The sequence below is a fragment of the Coregonus lavaretus genome (genome assembly GCF_964263955.1).
Source record: "Coregonus lavaretus genome assembly, contig: HAP1_SCAFFOLD_2100, whole genome shotgun sequence".
NCBI classification, from domain to species: domain Eukaryota; kingdom Metazoa; phylum Chordata; class Actinopteri; order Salmoniformes; family Salmonidae; genus Coregonus; species Coregonus lavaretus.
Genome location: NW_028158809.1, coordinates 15861 through 34275, shown reverse-complemented (window position 1 = coordinate 34275; position 18415 = coordinate 15861). Strand labels below are relative to the sequence as shown.

The 18415-nt window shown below is 41.1% G+C and overlaps 2 protein-coding genes across 2 annotated transcripts in view; one reads left to right on the top strand and one right to left on the bottom strand.

Annotated features, from left to right (window-relative positions):
• The window catches only part of LOC311123562 (integrin alpha-V-like), a 53320-nt gene extending 47128 nt beyond the window's left edge, over positions 1-6192 (top strand). The window contains exons 21-22 of the mRNA XM_084197806.1: positions 4605-4724; positions 5874-6192. Coding sequence (XP_084053932.1) covers positions 4605-4724; positions 5874-5972 — 219 coding nt within the window. The 3' untranslated portion in view covers positions 5973-6192. The remainder of the gene's footprint in view (positions 1-4604; positions 4725-5873) is intronic.
• Positions 6193-7169: 977 nt separating this feature from the next.
• Positions 7170-17684, bottom strand: LOC311123563 (alpha-aspartyl dipeptidase-like). Its single transcript, XM_084197807.1, has 9 exons — positions 17475-17684; positions 15061-15157; positions 11595-11683; positions 11054-11128; positions 8984-9063; positions 8252-8425; positions 7967-8026; positions 7778-7860; positions 7170-7364 (listed from the first exon to the last, which is right to left on the bottom strand). Exons 1-9 carry the CDS (start codon positions 17497-17499, stop codon positions 7304-7306), a joined length of 744 nt encoding a protein of 247 aa, XP_084053933.1. The 5' UTR covers positions 17500-17684; the 3' UTR covers positions 7170-7303.
• Positions 17685-18415: the final 731 nt, after the last annotated feature.

Sequence of the window (18415 nt, the reverse complement as noted above, 5' to 3'; positions counted from 1 at the left end):
AACTGCACCGCCCGCAACCGCAGGGCTCTCCAGACGGTGGGAAATAACTTCTCCCTCAACAAAACGAAGGAGCTGATCGTGGACTTCAGGAGACAGCAGAGGGAGCACGCCCCCATCCACATTGACGGGCCGCAAAGGTGAAAAGCTTCAAGTTCTTTGTGCGTGCACATCACTGACCACCTGAAATGGTCCCTTCACACAGACAGTGTGGTGAAAAAGGCACAGGAGGCTGAAGAAATGTGTCTTGGCCCCTAAGACCCACACAAACATCTACAGATGCACCATTGAAAGTGTCTTGTCTGGCTGTATCACCGCCTGGTACGGCAACTGCACCATCTGAAACCGCAGGGCTCTCCAGAGGGTGGTGCAGTCTGCCCAACGCATCACCGGGGGCACACTGCCTGCCCTCCAGGACATCTACAGCACCCGGTGTCACAGGAAGGCCAAGAACATCATCAAAGACTCCAGCCACCCTAGTCATAGACTGTTCTCTCTGCTGCCGCACGGCAAGCGGTACCGGAGCGCCAAGTCTAGGTCCAAAAGACTTCTCAACAGCTTCTACCCCCAAGCCATAAGACTCCTGAACAGCTAATCATGGCTACCCGGACTATTTGCACTGCCCCCCACCCCCACCCCATCTTTTTACGCTGCTGCTACTCTGTTAATTATTTATGCATAGTCACTTTAACTCTACCCACATGTACATATTACCTCAACTACCTCAACTAGCCGGTGCCCCCGCACATTGACTCTGCACCGGTACCCCCCTGTATATATAGCCTCCCTACTGTTATTTTATTTTACTTCTGCTCTTTTTTTCTCAACACTTTTTTGTTGTTTTATTTTACATTTTTATTAAAAAATAAATGCACTGTTGGTTAAAGGCTGTAAGTAAGCATTTCATGGTAATGTCTACACCTGCTGTATTCGGCGCATGTGGCAAATAACATTTGATTTGATTTGAAGGCGGAGACAGTACAGGTGCATCAAAGCTGGGACAGAGAGACTGGTAAAACAGCTTTTATCTCCAGGCCATCAGAATGTTAAACATTTACCACTAGCCCCGTAGCCTACCCTGACCTTTAGTCACTGTTACTAGCCGGCTACCAGCCGGTACTCTACCCTGCACCTTAGCGACTGCTGCCCTATGTACATACAGTGCATTCGGAAAGTATTCAGACCCCTTGACTTTTTCCACATTTTGTTACGTTACAGCCTTGTTCTAAAATGGATAAAAAATGTTCTCATAAATCTACACACAATACCCCATAATGACAAAGCAAAAAACTTTTTTTGAAATTTTTGCAAATGTATAAAACATAAACAACAGAAATACCTTATTTACATCAGTATTCAGACCCTTTGCTATGAGACTTGAAATTGAGCTCAGGTGCATCCTGTTTCCATTGATCATCATTGAGATATTTCTGAAACTTGATTGGAGTCCACCTTTGGTAAATTCAATTGATTGGACATGATTTGGAAAGGCACACACCTGTCTATATAAGGTCCCACAGTTGACTGTGCATGTCAGAACAAAAACCAAGCCATGAGGTTGAAGAAATTGTCCGTTGAGCTCCGAGACAGGATTGTGTCGAGGCACAGATCTGGGGAAGGGTACCAAAACATTTCTGCAGCATTGAAGGTCCCGAAGAACACAGTGGCCTCCATCATTCTTAAGTGGAAGAAGTTTGGAACCACCAAGACTCTTCCTAGAGCTGGCCGCCCGGACAAACTGAGAAATCGGGGGACAAGGGCCTTGATCAGGTAGGTGACCAAGAACCCGATGGTCACTATGACAGAGCTCCAGAGTTCCTCTGTGGAGATGGGAGAACCTTCCAGAAGGACAACCATCTCTGCAGCACTCTACCAATCAGGCCTTTATGGTAGAGTGGCCAGACGGAAGCCACTCCTCAGTAAAAGGCACATGATAGCCCGCTTGGAGTTTGCCAAAAGGCACCTAAAGGACTCTCAGACCATGAGAAACAAGATTCTCTGGTCTGATGAAACCAAGATTGAACTCTTTGGCCTGAATACCAAGCGTCACTTCTGGAGGAAACCTGGCACCATCAAGGGAAAGATGAACGGAGCAAAGTACGGAAAGATCCTTGATGAAAACCTGCTCCAGAGCACTCAGGACCTCAGACTGGGGCGAAGTTTCACCTTACAACAGGACAACGACCCTAAGCACACAGCCAAGACAACGCAGGAGTGGCTTTGGGACAAGTCTCTGAATGTCCTTGAGTGGCCCAGCCAGAGCCCAGACTTGAACCTGATCGAACATCTCTGGAGAGACCTGAAAAGAGCTGACGCTCCCCAACCAACCTGACAGAGTTTGATACTGGGGAGAAACTCCCCAAATACAGGTGCGCCAAGCTTGTAGTGTCATACCCAAGAAGACTTGAGGCTGTCATTGATGCCAAAGGTGCTTCAACAAAGTACTGAGTAACGGGTCTGAATACTTATGTAAATGTAATATTTCAGTTTTTTTCTTTGTCATTATGGGGTATTGTGTGTAGATTGATGAGGGAAAAAAACAATTTAATCAATTTTAGAATAAGGCTGTAACGTAACAAATGTGGAAAACGTCAAGGGGTCTGAATACTTTCTGAAGGCACTGTATATGGAATAACTACTGCTGTACACACCTTTTCTATTCATATACTGTCCATACTGTCTAAACACACCATCCTATATACAGATTCTGAGAGGTTTGTTACAGTGGGGAAAAAATGTATTTAGTCAGCCACCAATTGTGCAAGTTCTCCCACTTAAAAAGATGAGAGAGGCCTGTAATTTTCATCATAGGTACACGTCAACTATGACAGACAAATTGAGAAAATAAAATCCAGAAAATCACATTGTAGGATTTTTTATGAATTTATTTGCAAATTATGGTGGAAAATAAGTATTTGGTCAATAACAAAAGTTTCTCAATACTTTGTTATATACCCTTTGTTGGCAATGACACAGGTCAAACGTTTTCTGTAAGTCTTCACAAGGTTTTCACACACTGTTGCTGGTATTTTGGCCCATTCCTCCATGCAGATCTCCTCTAGAGCAGTGATATTTTGGGGCTGTCGCTGGGCAACACAGACTTTCAACTCCCTCCAAAGATTTTCTATGGGGTTGAGATCTGGAGACTGGCTAGGCCACTCCAGGACCTTGAAATGCTTCTTACGAAGCCACTCCTTCGTTGCCCGGGCGGTGTGTTTGGGATCATTGTCATGCTGAAAGACCCAGCCACGTTTCATCTTCAATGCCCTTGCTGATGGAAGGAGGTTTTCACTCAAAATCTCACGATACATGGCCCCATTCATTCTTTCCTTTACACGGATCAGTCGTCCTGGTCCCTTTGCAGAAAAACAGCCCCAGAGCATGACGTTTCCACCCCCATGCTTCACAGTAGGTATGGTGTTCTTTGGATGCAACTCAGCATTCTTTGTCCTCCAAACACAACGAGTTGAGTTTTTACCAAAAAGTTATGTTTTGGTTTCATCTGTCATTCTCCCAATCCTCTTCTGGATCATCCAAATGCACTCTAGCAAACTTCAGACGGGCCTGGACATGTACTGGCTTAAGCAGGGGGACACGTCTGGCACTGCAGGATTTTGGCCATCAAGGAAAAGGCTATGTCTGGCGCAAACCCAACACCTCTCATCACCCCGAGAACACCATCCCCACAGTGAAGCATGATGGTGGCAGCATCATGCGGTGGGGATGTTTTTCATCCCCACCGCATGAGACCGGGACGGAGGTTCACCTTCCAGCAGGACAATGACCCTAAGCATACTGCTAAAGCAACACTCGAGTGGTTTAAGGGGAAACATTTAAATGTCTTGGAATTGCCTAGTCAAAGCCCAGACCTCAATCCAATTGAGAATCTGTGGTATGACTTAAAGATTGCTGTACACCAGCGGAACCCATCCAACTTGAAGGAGCTGGAGCAGTTTTGCCTTGAAGAATGGGCATAAATCCCAGTGGCTAGATGTGCCAAGCCTATAGAGACATACCCTAAGAGACTTGCAGCTGTAATTGCTGCAAAAGGTGGCTCTACAAAGTATTGACTTTGGGGGGGTGAATAGTTATGCACGCTCAAGTTTTATGTATTTTTGTCTTATTTCTTGTTTGTTTCACACAAAAAATAATGTGCATCTTCAAAGTGGTAGGCATGTTGTCCAAATCAAATGATACAAACCCCCAAAATATCCATTTTAATTCCAGGTTGTAAGGCAACAAAATAGGAAAAATGCCAACGGGGGTGAATACTTTCGCAAGCCACTGTATACACCATCATATACATATCTATTTATTTTCCGGACTCAGACTCATTCTAATATCTCTATATTTCTTAATTCCTTTATTTTTGTCTTCAGGATTTGCGTGTTTTGTTTTGTATTGCTTTGTATTGTTAGATATTACTGCTCTGTTGGACCTAGGAACATAAGCATTTCACTACACCGTGATAACATCTGCAAAATATGGGTACATGACTAATACAATTTGATTTGAATTTGGGGACCCCTGCCATAGGGTCCTGAATGGTTTGTTGTCTCATTGGATCAATAAAGATGTATTGTAAAACACTGTGATATGTCCTCCAGGTGAGTATGTCGGTGATCTGGGTGAAATCTGATCCTGAACCTGTCCCTTGGTGGGTGGTGACCCTGGCCCTGATCGCAGGACTACTGCTGTTGGCTTTACTCATCTTCATCATGTACAAGGTACACACACACACACACACACACACACACACACACACACACACTACACACACACACACACTACACACTACACACACACACACACACTACACACACACACACACACACACTACACACACACACACACACACACACTACACACACACCACACACACACACTACACACACCACACACACACACACACACACACTACACACACACACACACACACACACACACAAACACAAACAAACAAACAAACAAACAAAAGCCAATGATAGATTCCAGTAGTTTTTCTCTCCACTCTCCTGGGCTCTTCCTCCATCGCTGTATCTAAAAACCCCTCCTCCTCTTACCACCTCTACTCTGCTGATCTGACAGAAGTGACCAGCTGAAAGCCAGCCCCACCATTTTGTTTTTACCTGTCAAGGCCTTTCTTTCAAACGTTTTATTTAACATTTTCAATACATCAGTCACCAAATGACAAAAACATAATATACACTCCCCTCCGTATTTATGTGGACAGTGAAGCTGAAAATGCGGCTCTATACTCCAGCATCTGGATTTGAGATCAAATGTTTTTACGAGGTGACATTACAGAATGTCACCTTATTTACATATCTGTTTTACCGTTAAGAAATTAAGGCACTTTATGTATCTAGTCCCCCCCATTTTGAAGGTGTCATAGGTATTTGGACAAATTCATAGTGTAATATAGTCAAGGTTTAGTATTTGGTCCCATATTCCTAGCACGCAATGATTACATTAAGCTTGTGTCTCTACAAACTTGTTGGATGCATTTGCAGTTTGTTTTGGTTGTGTTTTGGATCATAATGTGCCCAATAGAAATGAATAATATGTCATTTTTGGAGGCACTTTTATTGTAAGAATAGAATATGTTTCTGAACACTACATCAATAAATGATACCCCCCCCCCCCCCCCAAAAAAAAATATCAAGCCCTCCAAAAAATGCTAACCTCCCCTGTTATTGGTAATGGTGAGAGGTAAGCATGTTTTGGGGGTATGATCTTCGTGGCTCTTGACTATCTCACTATTCACGATTTTTAATTCACGATTATCTGCAATCACATTCACGTAGAAATGTTCAGAGGAATGTAGGATCTTAACTGTCTATGCCCGCCGCCTCCTCCTCCCTCCCTCTCCGTAGCTGGGTTTCTTCAAGCGCGTACGCCCGCCCCAGGAGGACGCCACGGAGAAGGAGCAGCTGGCACCGCAGGAGAACGGCGATCGGAACACTGACGCTTGAGGGCCCCAAGGGGCTTCAACACAAGACCCTGTGGAGCTGTCTGTAAATACACAAACTGATAACCCTGCTGTCCGAATAGGCTCCCTGTGTAGGGTACTACTTTGGACCAGAATGCACCAGTACACACCGACAGTCGTCTACTCTTTATAATCACACCGTGTATCTGCATCCTAAATCCCTCGCAGCCCTGCTACTCCCGTGTACATGTCTGCATATATTTTAGAAGAAAAAAAACACTTAACGTGGATGGGAGGAGAAAAGAAAAGTGATTTGATATTAAATTAAATGTTTATCATGTTTGAAAGGACTCCGCGCTCTTCTTCTGATTTATTGTTCTGCGTCTTTAGTGCGGCGGACTTTTCAGTTCAATGAATTGCTGCAACGGATGTGAATACGAGGATGATATGAGGTGTGAGAGTTATCAATAACGATGCTTATCTATTGTCTTGAATGACAGTACATGACATGGATTGGGATGTGTTGAAGTCGTTTCTGGTGTGTACCTATTGTTGAGAGTATTTTCTGTTCTGTTATGCTTCTGCAATTGATGACATTCCCGGGCAATTTTTTCACTCCAGATACAGGATTATACGTAGTGACGGGCGCATACAAATCACACGTCACTGTGGTGTAAATGGACAATTATATGTATAAAAGGATAAAGAATGGATTTACCCATATTGGGTAATCAACGTGGAACTTACATTTGTTAGCATCGGAGCACTATAGTATCTAATCAATCCCTCAGCCACTGCTTCATCTGTTTCTTCACACTTTCGATTTCATTATTTATCTTGATGCAAGTTTGATGTTACAGACTAGTTGTGATATTACACCTGTTCATAATTTTTGTTTTTGTTTTAAAGACAATATTGGAAATGGGTTTGTTTTCCTTCCCCACATTTCTGGTTGAGCTGACGAAGTTTAAAATTTTTCCTAAATTAAAAATGTCTAAAACCATTAAAAGCATTTCTTTGTGGTTTTATACTTGTTAACGCACTGTTGCCGCCACATTATCGGCTCTGATCCTGATAACCTTTATAGCACTGATAAGAGTTATCAGGATTATCTGATGAACTGGGTTCATAGGCTGGTTGTTAGGTGATTATGAAACATCTCAGTTCCCATAAGCTTACCTTAGTAAATTATAACATCTCACTCCCCCCACACAATTGTTTATGCATAAAAGACAATTCATTTTTTGGTAAAATATTTATTTCGATATATATCATATACCGGTAAGTGCATTTCCACTTGACAGGATCTGGATCGGTCTTGCTGGGAGAAGGAGAACGGAGATGTACAACGTCCTCTTTTCCTGTCTGTCACTGTCAGTCTGTCAGCAAGAAACTGAGGTCACTGCCAGATTCAAATTCTGTTGTTGGCTTCCCCCTGAAACCCAAAACACCGGCTGTGAGACAGACAGACTCGTCAAATCACCGGCCCCTAGGTATTTACTAGCGTTAGGCAAACACACACAACTATAAAATATACATTTTAGCCTGCTTTATTGTGTTCAATACTTTGTTTGATCTGTTAAACTTGTTTTGTTCACTAGAGCTATATTGGGTCAGGGTCATGATATGGGGTCACAGGCCGGTGTGAGAGAGATAATTGGCGGCAGGTAGCTTAGTGGTTAAGAGCGTCGTGCCAGTAACCGAAAGGTCGCTGGTTCTAATCCCCGTGCCGACTAGGTGAAAAATCTGTCGATGTGCCCTTGAGCAAGGCACTTAACCCTAATTGCTCATGTAAGTCGCTCTGGATAAGAGCGTCTGCTAAATGACTAAATGTGTAAAATGTGTTACCTGATGAACAGCCGTGCCTTGCAGGTGCCAAGTAGCGTAGCCTTGTTCCCTTCGACTAGCAACATGGAGCCCTCTCTCAAGCCCTAAGACGATCAACAATCGGGGATTTCATGAAAGCATATCCTAATACCATGTAAACAGATAAAGTAAGTCAACTTGGAATAAAATCTTTATTTCTCTCAGACTCACCAGAACAGATGGCGTGTCAGGCTCCTCGTGGTACTGAATGATCCTCTGCTCTCGTGTCTCCTGGGGAGAAGAAATCAAAGACTTTGTGACGTTTTAGCCTCACACATTCTGTAGGACACCACGGGCAAGGTTCCCAGACACAGATTAACCTAGTCCCAGACTTTTAAAAAAAACGTTTTCAATAGAGATTCTACATTGAGCATAACCATTGAACATTAGTCAGAGAAACCAGCCCTTCAGCATTCGCTATACTGTACCGATGCTCTGCTATAATGTACTACTCACCCCCATGTGTCTGCTGTTAGGGTCCGTATCCAGGAAGTGAGGGTTGATGTTGAAAGGCACTAGACCAATGGCAGTGAAGGAGGGCGGGTACACGATGGGCATGTCGTTGGTGGTGTTGATGCTGACAGTAGCGACGTTGGTGCCAGCACTGGAGCCCATGTAGGGCACACCATCCTGGAGATATAAGAGAGAGGGTTAGGGTTACTGTAGGGTAAGGGTATGGGCTCTATCTATTGGCTATATATATTGGATCTCTCTATGGGCTCTCTCTATGGGCTCTCTCTATGGGCTATATCTATTGGATCTCTCTATGGGCTCTCTCTATGGGCTATATATATTGGATCTCTCTATGGGCTCTCTCTATGGGCTATATCTATGGGCTATCTCTATGGGCTATCTCTATTGGCTCTCACTATTGGCTCTCTCTATGGGCTATCTCTATGGGCTATATCTATGGGCTCTCTCTATGGGCTATATATATGGGCTCTCTCTATGGGCTCTCTCTATAGACTCTCTCTATGGGCTATATCAGCTGACAGTATGAACAATATTTGTACATGCAGGCATCAACTGTAAATATTGTTTCATCTAGCACAATGTTTCCCAAAACTACTAGAGTACCCACAGCCATTCAGGTGTGCTACTTCTGGAATATAGGCTATCATAGTGGAACAGCTGTGCAACCTGAGGAGAGGTTTTTGGAGAACACTGCTCTAAAAATATCAGTCTGACCTGCAGGACCCTCTTGTTGATCTCAGACAGCACCTTGTTGTCGTAGAGACTTTTCAGCAGACGGAAAGTGTTGCCACCACCTGTTGAGAGAACAGCAAGCTGTTATGACTTTACTATACTGTACACGATCCTGATGACTTCTTAACATGTAGTCAATCTGTGTACCGGTGTGTAGTAGAATACATTAACTCTTGCAGTACACTCGTACAATAGCATTCCTTCAAATGATGCCTACAGTGAGGGAGAAAAGTATTTGATCCCCTGCTGATTTTGTACGTTTGCCCACTGACAAAGACATGATCAGTCTATAATTTTAATGGTAGGTTTATTTGAACAGTGAGAGACAGAATAACAACAACAAAATCCAGAAAATTGCATGTCAAAAATGTTATACATTGATTTGCATTTTAATGAGGTCCTCTGTAGCTCAATTGGTAGAGCATGGCGCTTGTAACGCCAGGGTAGTGGGTTCGATCCCCGGGACCACCCATACGTAAAAATGTATGCACACATGACTGTAAGTCGCTTTGGATAAAAGCGTCTGCTAAATGGCATATTATTATTATTTTATAAATAAGTATTTGACCCCTCTGCAAAACATGACTTAGTACTTGGTGGCAAAACCCTTGTTGGCAATCACAGAGGTCAGACGTTTCTTGTAGTTGGCCACCAGGTTTGCACACATCTTAGGAGGGATTTTGTCCCACTCCTCTTTGCAGATCTTCTCCAACTCATTAAGGTTTCGAGGCTGACGTTTGGCAACTCGAACCTTCAGCTCCCTCCACAGATTTTCTATGGGATTAAGGTCTGGAGACTGGCTAGGCCACTCCAGGACCTTAATGTGCTTCTTCTTGAGCCACTCCTTTGTTGCCTTGGCCGTGTGTTTTCGGTCATTGTCATGCTGGAATACCCATCCACGACCCATTTTCAATGCCCTGGCTGAGGGAAGGAGGTTCTCACCCAAGATTTGACGGTACATGGCCCCGTCCATCGTCCCTTTGATGTGGTGAAGTTGTCCTGTCCCCTTAGCAGAAAAACACCCCCTTAGCATAATGTTTCCACCTCCATGTTTGACGGTGGGGATGGTGTTCTTGGGGTCATAGGCAGCATTCCTCCTCCTCCAAACACGGCGAGTTGAGTTGATGCCAAAGAGCTCCATTTTGGTCTCATCTGACCACAACACTTTCTCCCAGTTCTCCTCTGAATCATTCAGATGTTCATTGGCAAACTTCAGACGGGCCTGTATATGTGCTTTCTTGAGCAGGGGGACCTTGCAGGCGCTGCAGGATTTCAGTCCTTCACGGCGTAGTGTGTTACCAATTGTTTTCTTGGTGACTATGGTCCCAGTTGCCTTGAGATCATTGACAAGATCCTCCCGTGTAGTTATGGGCTGATTCCTCACCGTTCTCATGATCATTGCAACTCCACGAGGTGAGATCTTGCATGGAGCCCCAGGCCCAGGGAGATTGACAGGTCTTTTGTGTTTCTTCCATTTGCGAATAATCGCACCAACTGTTGTCACCTTCTCACCAAGCTGCTTGGCGATGGTCTTGTAGCCCATTCCAGCCTTGTGTAGGTCTACAATCTTGTCCCTGACATCCTTGGAGAGCTCTTTGGTCTTGGCCATGGTGAAGAGTTTGGAATCTGATTGATTGATTGCTTCTGTGGAAAGGTGTCTTTTATACAGGTAACAAGCTGAGATTAGGAGCACTCCCTTTAAGAGTGTGCTCCTATTCTCAGCTCGTTACCTGTATAAAAGACACCTGGGAGCCAGAAATCTTTCTGATTGAGAGGGGGTCAAATACTTATTTCCCTCATTAAAATGCAAATTCATTTATAACATTTTTGACATGCATTTTTCTGGATTTTTGTTGTTGTTATTCTGTCTCTCACTGTTCAAATAAACCTACCATTAAAATTATAGACTGATCATTTCTTTGTCAGTGGGCAAACTTACAAAATCAGCAGGGGATCAAATACTTTTTTCCCCTCACTGTATGTAGGCCTATGGTAGGTATATTGGAGAGGCCTATGAGGTGCTAACGTATGAGCTCACGGTCCACTCCTCACCTATAAATATACCCTGAGCCTTCCTTACTGCTTCCACTGGGTCAGAGGACTCGTGTATGCTGTCCACCTCATAACCTGTCAGACAGACAGACAGACAGACAACACTCACATTAGACAACTGATATCCTGTCTCACATCGACCCCCCTAGTCCAGGGTTCTTCAATTCCGGTCCTGGAGGGCCGAAACACCTCTGTTTTTCATCCTCTCCTTCTAATCAGGGGCTAATTCAGACCTGGGACACCAGGTGAGTGCAATTAACTACCAGGTAGAAATTAAAAACAGAAGTGTTTTTCGGCCCTCCAGGACCGGAATTGAAGAACCCTGGACTAGTCCCTACGCCCCACTGCACCTGATAACAAGTGTAAACAAGGGGTTTGACAAGTGTAAACAAAATGTGCTCGTAACAATCAAGCCCTCTCAGATCTCCACAAGAGCATAAGAGCATTAGGGTCCAGGGATTGATTTGGGATTGGACCTGAGTCACTACAGACACACAGCATTAGGCCTATGAAAGGGAACGGACCGCTGTAAAAGACGTACCCAGACTCTTGAACTTGTCCCTGGCAGTCTTTGCGTAGCCATCTCTATCAGACAGTGCATAGGGGACGAATAGGATCGTCTTCACACCTCTGCAAGAAATACATTACACTGTTAGGTTATACACCGAGTACACCAAACATTAGAAACACCTTCCTAGTATTGCGTTGTAACCCCAGCAGCGTTGCAGTTCTTGAAACAAATCGGTGCGCCTGGCACCTAAATCTTTTGTCTTGCCCATTCACCCTCTGAATGGCACACATACGCATTCCATGTCTCAATTGTCTGAAGGCTTAAAAAAATATTTCTTTAACCTGTCTCCTCCCCCTTCATCTACACTGATTGAAGTGGATTTACCAAGCCACATCAATAAGGGATCACAGCTTTCACCTGGATTCACCTGGTCAGTCTATGGAATAGAATGAGCAGGTGGTCTTAATGTTTTGTATACTCAGTGTGCATTACACTGTTAGGTAATATCTACCATTACAATGTTAGGTAATATCTACCATTAGACTGTTAGGTAATATCTACCATTACATTGTTAGGTAATATCTACCATTACACTGTTAGGTAATATATACTACATGACCAAAATAATGTGGACAACTGCTCATTGAGCATCTCATTCCAAAATCACGGGCATTATTATGGAGTTGGTCCCTCCTTTGCTGCTATAACAGCCTCCACTCTTCTGGGAAGCCTTCCCACTAGATGTTGGAATATTGCTGCGGGGACTTGCTTCCATTCAGCCAGAAGAGCATTAGTGAGGTCAGGCACTGATTTTGGGCGATTAGGCCTGGCTCGCAGTCAGCGTTCCAATTCATCCCAAAGGTGTTAGACGGGGTTGAGGTCAGGGCTCTGTGCAGGCCAGTCAAGTTCTTCTACACCAATCTCAACAAACCATTTCTGTATGGACGTCGCTTTGTGCACAGGGGCATTGTCATGCTGAAACAGGAAAGGGCCTTCCCCAAACTGTTGCCACAAAGTTGGAAGCACAGAATCATCTAGAATGTCATTGTATGCTGTAGCGTTAAGATTTCCCTTCGCTGGAACTAACAGCACTTACAGTTGACCAGGGCAGCTCTAGCAGGGCAGAAATTTTATGAACTGACTTGTTGAAAAGGTGGCATCCTATGACGGTGCCACGCTGAAAGTCACTGAGCTCTTCAGTAAGGCCATTCTACTGCCAATGTTTGTCTACAGAGATTCCATGGCTGTGTGCTCAATGTTATACACCTGTCAGCAACAGGTGTGGCTGAAATAACCAAATTCACTAATTTGAAGGGGTGTCCACATACTTTTGTATATATAGTGTATCTACCATTACACTGTTAGGTAATATCTACCATTACACTGTTTCATTATATCTACCATTAGGATGAATTAACTGTGAAGATAGCCTTTCCTCCCATATCTATTTCCACTAATTCATTGAGTGCAGTAGTTATAGACATGTATAAGTAGTTATAGACATGTATAAGTAGTTACAGACATGTATAAGTAGTAGTTATAGACATGTATAAGTAGTTAGACATGTATAAGTAGTTATAGACATGTATAAGTAGTTAGACATGTATAAGTAGTTATAGACATGTATAAGTAGTTATAGACATGTATAAGTAGTTATATACATGTATAAGTAGTTATAGACATGTATAAGTAGTTATAGACATGTATAAGTAGTTAGACATGTATAAGTAGTTATAGACATGTATAAGTAGTTAGACATGTATAAGTAGTTATAGACATGTATAAGTAGTTATAGACATGTATAAGTAGTTATATACATGTATAAGTAGTTATAGACATGTATAAGTAGTTACAGACATGTATAAGTAGTTATAGACATGTATAAGTAGTTATAGACATGTATAAGTAGTTATAGACATGTATAAGTAGTTATAGACATGTATAAGTAGTTATAGACATGTATAAGTAGTTACAGACATGTATAAGTAGTTATAGACATGTATAAGTAGTTATATACATGTATAAGTAGTTATAGACATGTATAAGTAGTTACAGACATGTATAAGTAGTTATAGACATGTATAAGTAGTTATAGACATGTATAAGTAGTTATAGACATGTATAAGTAGTTATAGACATGTATAAGTAGTTAGACATGTATAAGTAGTTATAGACATGTATAAGTAGTTATAGACATGTATAAGTAGTTATAGACATGTATAAGTAGTTACAGACATGTATAAGTAGTAGTTATAGACATGTATAAGTAGTTATAGACATGTATAAGTAGTTACAGACATGTATAAGTAGTTAGACATGTATAAGTAGTTACAGACATGTATAAGTAGTAGTTATAGACATGTATAAGTAGTTATATACATGTATAAGTAGTTATAGACATGTATAAGTAGTTAGACATGTATAAGTAGTTATAGACATGTATAAGTAGTTATAGACATGTATAAGTAGTTAGACATGTATAAGTAGTTATAGACATGTATAAGTAGTTATAGACATGTATAAGTAGTTATAGGCATGTATAAGTAGTTATAGACATGTATAAGTAGTTACAGACATGTATAAGTAGTTAGACATGTATAAGTAGTTACAGACATGTATAAGTAGTTATAGACATGTATAAGTAGTTAGACATGTATAAGTAGTTATATACATGTATAAGTAGTTATAGACATGTATAAGTAGTTATAGACATGTATAAGTAGTAGTTATAGACATGTATAAGTAGTTATAGACATGTATAAGTAGTTATAGACATGTATAAGTAGTTATAGACATGTATAAGTAGTTAGACATGTATAAGTAGTTACAGACATGTATAAGTAGTTAGACATGTATAAGTAGTTATAGACATGTATAAGTAGTTAGACATGTATAAGTAGTTATAGACATGTATAAGTAATTATATACATGTATAAGTAGTTATAGACATGTATAAGTAGTTACATACATGTATAAGTAGTTATAGACATGTATAAGTAGTTATAGACATGTATAAGTAGTTACAGACATGTATAAGTAGTTATAGACATGTATAAGTAGTTATAGACATGTATAAGTAGTAGTTATAGACATGTATAAGTAATTATAGACATGTATAAGTAGTTACAGACATGTATAAGTAGTTATAGACATGTATAAGTAGTTATAGACATGTATAAGTAGTTATAGACATGTATAAGTAGTTACAGACATGTATAAGTAGTTATAGACATGTATAAGTAGTTATAGACATGTATAAGTAGTAGTTATAGACATGTATAAGTAATTATAGACATGTATAAGTAGTTACAGACATGTATAAGTAGTTATAGACATGTATAAGTAGTTATAGACATGTATAAGTAGTTAGAGTAAAGGAGAGTCAGATTGTAAGTGTACAGTACAACAGCATTCCTTCCATAGCCATTAGGGGTTGATTTTTAGAGTAGTCCAGGCACTTTGAAGGTGAGTGTTAGTCAATGGAAATAGAACTTACTGTCCGAAAAAGTCTTTGATCTGCTGTTGACAATGTTCCAGATACCCTCCCCCGTGCAGGGTTGAGTTGGACACCAGCAGAAGTCTCCTCTTCATTTCTTTCAAGACAAGGTTTTGATCAAGTTTACAACTCACTCAGGTGAAATATGCTACCTCGTCCTACACCTCAAAGATTACTTTAGCAGTACATAGCCAGCCGTGCATAAGCCGGAAGTGTTCTCAGGAGGTGTTCAGGTATGGAGTGAGATTTGTTTCTTTATTCTGTAAATATGTCTACCACGATCCGTGTATATTCAACATAACTCACAAATAAAACTATGATCTGTGAATATATAAAAATATTTAGTAAATAAAACAATAATCATCAAAAAAATACATAATAAAAATTAAACCATCATCTGTGAATATGTTAAAAGTATTTCACTAATTAAACCATAATGTGGCTTCAGATGAGAGTCGGCTATCTCCATTCATTGTGATAATCTTTGTGTCAGGTGATGTTAAATTTGACCAATTTTGGCATGCAACGCCGAGTGTGTGGTTTCGACATCAGCCCACTAACAGGTTGACTTTTAATTGGTCATTTTCATACTTCAAAACATTTTCTTCATAACAATTATCAGATTATCTTGAGCCATCATCATAACATGGCCCTGTGCATTGTTGCACAATTAAACCCTCATGTTATTATTTCAGGTTAATCTTTTTTTTTACTGATAAAAGTCTTTACAGTATGAGTAGAATAACTTGGCCTTTGCTCCTCAACCCAATGGTGTAACACAATACAGAGAGGGATTGACCAGACAGTAATCAGACACGGAATGCATGTATTTACTAGGAAACAACATATTCATAAATCTAGCTAAGCATTCATAACATGTGACTTGGCTAGCTAGTAAGCAAGCCTAGATGGAGCAGAAAACGGCTAGCTGAATTTCTAAAGTAAAAAAAAAAAAAAATCATATCATGTTACAATTTATTAACTCCACACCAGTCGGGAAAGAGTGCTTTGTCCTGCCAAAGCATCAATTGCCCTGTTTAGTCCCTGAAAGTGGTGATCTGGCTAGCCAGATCACCAATTCAGAATTTTTTTAACTGAGCGGTTCGTCATCATTTACACATTCCTGAATTTACAAGAACTAGTTAGTTTAACTTTGGTTGTTCGTCGAGATCACCTGCTAGCTATCGGCAGTGTCCAACGTTCCCTAGTTAGCTAGCTAGCTTGGCTAGTGGGCTGATGACGAAAGCACGCACTCAGCGTTGCATGCCCCAATGGTCGAATTTAACATTCATATGAAAGGCATTTGTTGATCATTTTAACAATTTGTTGAATAAATAAACGTTATACACATTTCATAAAGTTGTTCTTTATTAGTTAGATATTCTAGCTAGAAAGTGTTCTCCCAAATCATGGCTGAATGAGACACTGCTTCACTCTGCATGTCACCTGACACAAAGATTATCCGAATGAATGGAGATAGCCGACTCTCATCAGCAGACTCATCTGAATCCACATTTGTGGATTGTAATACATTGACAGGCGGAAAATAAAATCTGAAAATACAGATCCAGAAGCACTTTTTGAATGTGCAAATGCACATTCCACAGATCTAAACGTTAGGGATTTCTGAACTTTTGCTCACAAATTGTTCAAATCGTAGTTTTACATTTTAGTCATTTAGCAGACGCTCTTATCCAGAGCGACTTACAGTTAGTGAGTGCATACATTATTTTTCTATTTTTCATACTGGCCCCCTGTGGGAATCAAACCCACAACCATGGCGTTGTAAACGCCACGCTCTACCAACATCCCTGCCGGCCATTCCCTCCCCTACCCTGGACCAATTGTGCGCTGCCCCATGAGTCTCCCGGTCGTGGCCGGCTACGACAGAGCCTGGATTCAAACCAGGATCTCTAGTGGCACAGCTAGCACTGCGATGCAGCGCCTTAGACCACTGCGCCACTTGGGAGATTTTATTTGTTATTTATGTTGAATATATTTACAGATCATTAATTTATTTGTGATTTATGGTGAATATTTGTGAAATATATTTTTTTACATATTCATGGATTATGGTTTAATCTTGTGATAATGTTTTTGCGGATTATGGTTTTATTTACGAAATATTGTAATATACTCACAGATCATAGTTTTATTTGTGAGTTATGTTGAATATACACGGATCGTGGTAGACATATTTACAGAATAAAGAAACAAATCTCACTCCATACAGGTCCAGTTAATTATTTAAACACAATTTCCTGGTCTAAGTTTAAAGTTCAACAGCAGGTAATTAACCATCTGTTTTGCTGACAAGTCTCTCTTACAGTCAATAAATAATCTAATCTGATTACTTCTCCTGATAAATCTACATGTAGTAGAAAAAGGTTGTGAAATCTTTCGATACAACAAACCTTTGGCGATTATTCTTGTAGTCATTGATTGAAAACAATGTTGCGCTTCAAAAGGTTACAGACTGCATCACTGATTTAAATTTCGATACGTAGCCTTGACCGGATATTTTATTTACAGTTACGTAGGAAATAATCAAATGTAGGCCTAAAAAGCTGTCACTTTGCATCAAGGGTCTCTGTTTCGAGAAGGGTTTTCTCATGCTGTTACAATATGTGGAAAAGGGGTCAGCTGATAAATCACGTGACAAGCCTCTTCCCCAGATTCATGGTGCTTTCATGACAACTAGGAACTCGAGGTCAAACCATCGGAGATTTCCGAGTTCCCAGTTTTTCTTAACGCAGCATCAACATGGCGAGGCTAAACTGACACCCCTGGTGCCTAAATTGATGACGCATATCGCGCACTTGAGAGTGGAATGTCAAATCAAATCAAATCAAAATGTATTCGTTAGATGCGCCGAATACGACTGGTTTAGACTTTCCCGTGAAATGTTTGCTTACGAGCCCTTCCCAACGATGCAGAGTTTACAAATAGTAGGGAAAAATATAAAATAGACTAGAATGGAGCTACAGTGAGCTCCAAAAGTATTTGGGACAGTGACATATTTCTTGCTGTTTTGGCTCTGTGCTTCAGCACTTTGGATTTCAAATTATACAATGAAGATGAGGTTAAAGTGCAGACTGTCTTCTTTAATATGACGGTATGTTCTTCCATATTGGGTGTACTGTTTAGAAATTACAGCACTTTTAGTGTATAGTCTCCCCATTTTAGGGGAGCAAAAGTATAGGGACAAACTCACAAATTCAAGTTTGTTCCACCTGAGCTAGTCTGACCACCAATCAGAGACCACTATGATGACACACCAAATGATGACCACCAGTCAGAGACCACTATGATGACACACCAAATGATGACCACCAATCAGAGACCTCTATGATGG